The 8,036-nt window shown below is 55.9% G+C and overlaps 1 protein-coding gene across 1 annotated transcript in view; it reads left to right on the top strand.

Annotated features, from left to right (window-relative positions):
* Positions 1-8,036, top strand: part of KSR2 (kinase suppressor of ras 2) — a 75,690-nt gene that overhangs the window by 30,380 nt on the left and 37,274 nt on the right. Inside the window, exons 4-6 of the mRNA XM_009320210.1 lie at positions 2,938-3,007; positions 3,711-3,794; positions 6,749-6,816. Of these exons, the coding sequence (XP_009318485.1) occupies positions 2,938-3,007; positions 3,711-3,794; positions 6,749-6,816 (222 nt within the window). The remainder of the gene's footprint in view (positions 1-2,937; positions 3,008-3,710; positions 3,795-6,748; positions 6,817-8,036) is intronic.

Below are 8,036 nucleotides of genomic sequence, written 5' to 3'. Positions count from 1 at the left end.
CCCCCTTCCCCGCTCGCCTCCTGGCACATCTGATCCCCGTCAAGTGCGGGCTGTTGACTCAAGGATAAGTTGTGCCGCGTGGAGCAGGAGCCATGACCTTTGCCGGCACAATGCTGCGGCGAAGGAAAGTGCGGAGGTTTTGGGGTGTTCGGGTGGAGGGTGGCATCCCCTGGCATCGGGTGGCCGGCTGCGGGGTCCGTGCCCCTCTGCGAGGATCGATGTGCTGGGTGGCATCGGGCAGCGTCATGACATTGGGGAGCCAGGTGATGGGGGAGGCAGGAAAGGGGTAGATGCTCAGCTGGGGGGTCCCCGTTGGGCTGCTCGGTGGGTACCAGCTGCATCCTTCCCTGGGACATTACACCCGTGCCCATTAAATACCATCTCAGAGGATGGAGGGCGGGGGAAGTCCTAAAACTGCCCTCACACACTTGCGCGAGGGGGATCATGGCTAGAAGAGCTCTGATTTGCAAGCCATAGATGAGGTTGCCGGTGATAAACATGGAAGGTTGCTGGTGATAAACAATGACTGACACCCGGGCGGAGGAGGTCAGGAGACATCAACCGTTGCGGGGCCGCTCGGGGTCGTCAGCGTGGGGTGGCGAGCTGCCAGCAGCAGAAGGATGGAGGGAGGCGGGCAGCCGGCTGTCACGCTTCAAAGCTCGCGAGGGTCAACTTATCCGGGTGCCGTCGGGCCAGCCGCAGCGCCTCGGGCCCGGCACTCCTCCATCACGGGGTCCCTACGACAAAGCCTGGCCCTCCCGCAGCGGCGAGACGTGCTCCCGTGGCCACGAGGGGTTTTTTTTTCTTGCAGTTACCTCTAATTGTGGCAATTTTGGGTTTTTGATGAGAATATTCATCCTGTGCCGGGGGAAGGCTGCTTCATCTCCACCTTCCCTTTGGGCATCACCCTGATTTAATGTCTCACGGGGAGAAACACCTTTTCCTCCAGGCAAGCGTCTCGTATGCACCGGTTAAAGGGGAGAATCACTAATTAACTTCAAAGCCCCCCAGACACTCGGGGCTGTTCCCCGCGGTAGTGGGGCACCTTCCCCTGCCCTCCTGCCCCGCTTTGCTTGTTTCCCCTCCTGCAAACGGCAGGTCTATTGTTAAATGGCATGATCCTTCCTGTATTGCTCCCTCTAATGAACATAATTAGCCGTGAATCACGTAGGTCTCATTTTTGTTAGGAGGTTAAAATCCCTGATACACTTTAATACATTTTTGCAGTGAGTACATTTAGAAAGTAATTAAAAGGCTCAGCCGCCTTTGCCTCTGTCCCCTCTCCCCCTCCCCGGGATGGCAGGATTTAATTGAGGCCAGCTGAAAGTTAGTGGAAATAAATTGTGGCTGATAAAGCGGAGGTTGTAATTTAATTCTGGGAGAGGAGCTGTTTTTGCCCGTGTGTTTAGTTCATCAAGGACCGGTGTTGAGGCGGGGGGCGGAACTTATTTGTGTAATGTGATTTACTGATGTGAAAATGACGTTTAGGGAGGAATAGTGCTCGTGCGTGGAGCGGTCCCACTCTTTAGAGCATCATCTCTCTGGGGCGTGTGGACATCCCTGGGACGTTGCAGATGTTGGGGTAGCGGGAGGGATGCTGGTCCAGGAGCCTGGGGTGGGATGTCTCAAGGGCTGGTGAGAAGCACAGGTCAAAAATATTGGCATGCTGCTGGTGTAAACCAGCCAACCTGGGGCTGGGGGCAGCAATTACCTTAATTGACTTTGTAGTCCTCCGACATCTTAATTGCCGGCTGTGCCCGAGGAGGGATTGGGACTGCGGTAGCGGAGTAAGAGAAGGAGCTGGAGCAGCTGCTGGCAGGAGGAACTGGAGATGGATGCGTTTTAGGATGCTCCCAGGACTTTTAACAACCACCGAGCCACCCCGGCAACGGGTGCCTTGCACGGGAAGCAGCATGTAAATGTAACCTTCAGAAAGAGAGCACAATTAAAACACCCGGCCGCCCGCTATATTAAAATGGGATATTAAAGCAAACAGTGGTTCTCCCCACTCGGAGGGGTAATATCGAAAGCGTATTTAGCGAGGGATTTGCTGGCATACTGAGCAAACGGCCGGGCTTGCAGCTGGGCTCTGCCGCTCGGCTCCACGCCGTTGCTCAGCTCGCATTGTGCTGGGGCTGGTTGCTTGCGCCCGGGAAACCTCTCGAATCCCTTATTGAAAATCCAGCCTTTGAATCCCCGGCACTGATCCCTCCTGGGGGCTGAGCATCCCACGGGGCAGGACCTCTCCCGTCGCTCGTGCATGCCCACAGGAGGAGGAGGAGGGTCTCTGCTCTTGCTGAGGCAGGAGATGGAGTCCGAGCGCAGTGCCGGCATGGCCGTGCTGCTAATTACCTGCCCACTCCGGCTGGCGCTAATGAACTTATCTCTTTTTCCTTACCCAGCCGAGGTCCTGTTACTCTTTCTCCCTCCTTTTCCCTTAGAAGGAGAGCGCCAAGGCTGCTTTTTACTTTGCTCTTCTATTTGAACATGAGTTAAATTGCTTTCCAAGTGGCTGACACTTGGCTTTTTGTTCAGCCGCAACCGCAAGACATGATGTCTTATTAATAAATGATGCAGTTGCCGTTTTGGCTTAATTTTCCCTTTCTTGTTTGGACATCATGAGGTGGCTCCGACAGATTTGCAACCCTGCTCTGTGTGCAGATGGGTGCAGCACCTCCCACCTCTCTCCCTGGCCCAAACTGGGTGCTGGGGGCTGTTATGGGAGGACAGGATACCCTGGTTCCACGCAGAGGCAAGCACAAAGCCAGAGGCCTCTTGCTTTCCAGAAAGGGAGCCCAGCAGGACGTCTCTACAGGGAAATATTAGGCAAACCCTATTTTTTGTGTGCATCCTTTGCTTCCCTCCCCAAAAGCTTGAACCCTTGCTCTCGCCTTTATTACCGCCTGATGGTTTTCCCTCTCTCTCCTCTCCCCGCAGATACGCTGTCAGTGCCTCGCTGGTCCCCGCAGATCCCCCGTCGAGATCTAGGAAACTCGATAAAACACAGGTACGCCAAGCCTGCCGCAGCGCTGGGTGAATCCCCCCAGTGCCGGGGGATGAGCATCTCCCTTTCCATCTCTGGTCCGGGACTCAGGGGAGGGGGCTCAGGGTTGTTTCCCGTTTCCCACGCTGGGCTGCGCTGTCCTAGAAGCCCATTTAAGTTCCATTTCAGTTCAGATTTGGTTTAGATAAGGCTTGAGCTGCTATCAATAACAGCTGTATACAGTCTGTGACCCTGCCAACCTTCAGCAAATTTCCCATCTCTGGATTATTGCCCTTCCATATCTACCGCAAGGAGAAGCACTAGAAATAGCCTCGGTGCTGCTGTTCGATGGGGGAAGCCACTTCTCTGATGGGCCGAAAACTTGGGTCCCCAGGGCAGGGAGGTGTTTTGGGGGCTCTGGCTGCAGTCTGGGGTGGGCAGAGCTGGGGAGCCGCAGCGAAGCTGGTGGCTAATGCCCATCCTGGCTGGCTTGGACCCCTTTGGAGCCGGCTGTGCCCTTCTGCATAACCAAACGGGGGCTCAGACTTGTGTTTTGGCAGCCCTAGAAAGACGCCTCGGTACCTGCAGCAGTGTTTGAGGGCAGCAAGGAAAGGATAAATCGGGGCTCGGTAGATAAGGTGCGGCTCGGGAGATGTTTCTGCAGGAGCACGGATGGGGCGGCACAGCCTCGTCTCCCCCCGGCCACTCTCCGTGTTTCTCTCCGCAGGTTTTCCACCAAGTACTGGATGTCTCAGACCTGCACCGTCTGCGGGAAGGGAATGTTGTTTGGCTTAAAATGCAAAAACTGCAAGTATGTCGTGGCGCTGGAGTTGTTTGTGTCGCTCCTTAATGTTGCGAGGGGGATAATTAGGATTTTGCTGCTGGAGCTGAGCAGGGGCTTGGGCGTGGGGAGACCAACCAGCCTCTCGCCAGCTCATCCTTGCAGGAAGCTGTAATGGGACATGAAATTGGGTGAAGAACACCTCAAAACAGGGCTGAGGTCGGGTCTGCATGGCGGGGATGGGAGTGGGGTCCTGGGGGAGGATGCTGCCCACCAGACCTTGGCTCTGCTCGCGCCAGAGCTCTGAGTCAGATCCTGACAGCCTCCCCGCTCGCTGCCGTCCTTGGCCTGGCTTTAGATGCCCACGTTATAGGGTTACGTGTGGAATTATCTGCAGGAGGTGGGGGGGATGGATGCGCTGCACCGGGGGTGGCGAGCGGCTCGGACGAGAGCATCGCCTACCTGCGGGGTAGCTCTGGGCGTCAGATGGGTTTTGCCTACAGCCTTGGGCTGTATCCTCTATTTTTTGCATCAGCAAAAGTCTTGTGGCCCTCTGTTTCCTGGCATTGTTGTGGCACTGGGGAGCTAACCCACCCCAAACCGTAATTAAACTGTGATGCAAAGGAGAGGGACCGCGCTGGCCATAAAATCAGGCAGGGCTGGAAAAAGATAGCGAGGCAGAGGCTGGGGCCACTTAAACTGCTTTAAATCCAGTGTAGCCCATCTCTTACACAGTATCGTGCAGCCATCAGCATTTAGGAAAGCTGCTTCTGGAGACACGATTGCCTTTTCTAGGGATGGGGGCTGGGAATACGCCAATCATCTGTGGTTAGCTGAGTTAGCCGGAGCTATGAAGTGATAATGATCGCTGTTGCCGTTGATTAAATGCTGATGAGTTAGCGAATTGGGATTTAAACCTGGACGAGAACTGCCTGGTTTCTCTGCAGTTGCTGGTGGTTTTCTGGAAGTGATATTATCAAATTATATCTATTTTGAAGTGGTGATTCCTATTGCATTCAACGTTCAAGCAACTGGAGGCTTTGCTGCCTGCAAGACCCGCCTGCTGTGCCTGCCCGGGGCTGGTCCCCGTGTGGGAGGAGGGATGCTGGGACCTGCCCCTGCGATGCTGCGGCTCCGACTTTGTGTCAGTCCTGCTGCCTGTAGTCATAGAATGGTTTGGGTTGGAAGGGACCTTAAAGATCATCTAGCTCCAATCCCCCTCCCATGGGCAGGGATACCTTCTGCTAGACCAGGTTGCTCAGAGCCCCGTCCAACCCGACCTTGAATGTTTCCAGGGATGGGGCATCCACCACCTCTCTGGGCAACCTGTTCCAGTGCCTTACCACCCTCAGAGTGAAGAATTTCTTCCTAATATCTAATCTAAATCTACCCTCTTTCAGTTTAAAGCCATCACCCCTTGTCCTATCACTGCAGGACCTTGTAAAAAGTACCTCTCCAGCTTTCTTGTAGGACCCCTTCAGGTACTGGAAGGCTGCTATGAGGTCTCCCCGGAGCCTTCTCCAGGCTGAACGACCCCAGCTCTCTCATCCTGTCCTCATAGGAGAGGTGCTCCAGCCCTCTCATCATCTTTGTGGCCCTCCTCTGGACTTGCTCCAACAGATCCATGTCCTCCTTATGTTGGGGGCCCCAGAGCTGAATGCAGTCGCTCAGAAAAGAGCAAAGAAATTCCCCAGCTGTAAAAAGCTGGGGTGAACGCAAAGTATTTAGGTTCGCCGGCTTTGCCGTAGCCACCGGGCCCCGGTGCTGCTTTCCCCAGAAACAGGAGGGGAACAAGCAGGTAAAACAAACAAACAGACCCCAAACCCCTCCAAGCCTCAAATACTGAATTAATCTCTGCCTTTGCCTCTAGGAACGGCTTTGTAATAAAAGCTAACATGCACGGCTCCTGAATTTTCATTACCCAGGTCATTGACTTGTAGCTGCCTTCTTTTTTTTTTTCATCCTTTACCCTTGTTTTTTTTAATCCTTTCCTCCTTTTTGCCTTTTCCCCTGTGGCTCTCCCCACTCCGCCGGGGCCGCCGCGGCAGAGCGTGAGCTGGGGACTCATTTCCATCCCTAATTAAGAATGAACGGGAATGTTTCGGGGCAGCGGGAGCCTGCTTATGCCTATATGCATGACCCGGGGGTGAAGCCCTCCGTAGACTCCTGCCCCGGCTCTGCAAAACCAGGCAAAGCTCTGCAGATTATTCAACGTTGCCATAAATGCTCTCATTATTTTCGTTAAATGTCCTGGTAATAAAGCTAGGAGGGAGGGCACAATGGCAGAGATTCATCGGGAGCCAAAGGGGGCCAGTCCAGCCGCTTCCTTCCCCTCTGCTGCCCCTGAATTTAATTAAGCGTAAAGCAGCATTAGCGCTGGATGGTGGTCAGGGGGAAATGGCTTTCCCCCAGGCGCGGGTCTCTGCTCCTTTTATTTCAGCCGAGGCTGGTGGAAATTACAACTTTGGACATCTTGGAGCTGGCTGGTGGGTGCCTGGTCCCCTGCAGCCGGCGGAGAAAGGGGGGAGCTGGGCAGCCCCCCAGGCAGGGCTGGTTTGGGGGTTCCTGCGCCCCTCCATCAGGGCAGATGCACCCAACCGTGGCTCTCGTTTGCCAGGGGCGTGCAGCCTCTGCGTCCTCCCAGCCAGCAGCCCTGATGCAGCCGACGACGTGCATCCCGTACCGCTTCTTATTCCTGCGCCCACAGCCCGGGCGGGCGGTTTGGGAATCACGGGTCTTCCCGAGCGCCAGCTGCAGGATTGCAGGGAGCCGGGAGGGTTTGCCCATGGGCCCGCTCAGGCAGCGAGCACCCAGGGGCTGTGCACAACCGAAGTGTTACATCAAGTCATCTTTCTGGGTGGAGAAAGGGTCCCCGGTCTGCAGCGATGCTTCCTGCCCTGAGCCACATCCCTTTGCCTGTAACCGTCACGCTCCGCATCCCCTTCGCCCTCGCTCCTCACGCCTTTTTCTCTGTTTCCCGCTAGGCTCAAGTGCCACAACAAATGCACCAAAGAGGCCCCTCCGTGTCACCTGCTGATCATCCACCGTGGAGGTAAGGGCCTTTCTTCCCCCTTCTGCCTCCGTGGATGTTGCCACCAGGTAAAACTTTCAAAAGCCCCCCGGGCGATTCGGGAGCCTGGCCCCTCGCTGCGTACGGCCGGCGGGACGGAGGCTCCCGAACCGCTTGGGCGCTCTGTGAAAATTTTACCCACCGTTTTTTCCGCTTGTAGGGAGACGAGCCGTTCGGGGCGAGGCAGATTTGCATTGCAAACCACTTCCACCCACCCTTCCCCTGCCTCCTTTTCTTTTCAGATTCCCCACCGCACGGGGTAAGTGCAACAGGTTTTAGCCTTTTGCTACCGTCGAGAGCTTAGGGTGGACGCGTGGGACCCGAAATCTCCCGCGGCGCTGTCGGTGCATGGGGGTCCCTGCGATGGGGACGTGGCCGTGCCCCTGCGGATGCTGGTGGTGCTTTCGGAGCTGCCTTATCCAGCTCTCCTCCAGGAGAGCCCATCCTAAAATCCACAGAGGAGGGAGAACTTTGCAGCAGGACGACGGGCGTCGCTTCCCACCTCTTTTCTTCCAGATTTTGGCCGAGTGCTCCCTGATGGCCAGAGGACTGTGACCGCCTAAGGGAAACGCTTCCAATTACCATTGCCTTAAATTTTGGGCTCTTAAGGCTGTTACTCTGTGTTAAATACCACCAAAAACACGCTCATTGGTTTAATCACGGGGAAATGCATTGCGCTGGTGGCACCTTTCAAGGCGAGTGGGGATGCTGTGGCTCGGAGTGGGGCAATTTTGCAGCCTTCATTCCAGCCCCCATGCCCTCACTTGCAGCAAATTCGGGTGGAAGGGGCTGAAGACCCCTCCGTCATGCTCCAAGCTGCTGCAAACCCTGACCAGGAGGCAGGGAAAGCAGCGTCCTGTGCTGCCGGGGGCAGGTGGGCTCCTGGGATGGGCAGAAATTGGGAATTATGGCTGCGGTCTGCGATGTTGCAAGAGCCGGAGCTGCCCGCTGTATGTTTTAGCATGGGAGCAAGGAGCAGCGTGGCTTTGGGGTGGCCTCAGTATCAGTGAAATAGCCTCCCTAAAAAGCTCTTAAATGCCTTGCCCTGCAGCCGGCCCGTTCCCAAGTCCCCCCGGGCTGCAGGCTGGCTTTCCCCCCAAAAACATCTCTGCCAAGAGCAGGCTGCTCTGAGCCGGCTCCTTCCCCCCACCCTGAAAAGCTGCAGCGAGGAAGAGGACGGTGCCTCCTCCTGATACTGGCTG

The sequence above is a fragment of the Pygoscelis adeliae genome, unplaced genomic scaffold (genome assembly GCF_000699105.1).
Source record: "Pygoscelis adeliae isolate BGI_AS28 unplaced genomic scaffold, ASM69910v1 Scaffold483, whole genome shotgun sequence".
Classification (NCBI taxonomy): Eukaryota; Metazoa; Chordata; class Aves; order Sphenisciformes; family Spheniscidae; genus Pygoscelis; species Pygoscelis adeliae.
Note: the sequence above shows the minus strand (reverse complement) of the source record. Positions and strands in the feature narration are given on the sequence as shown.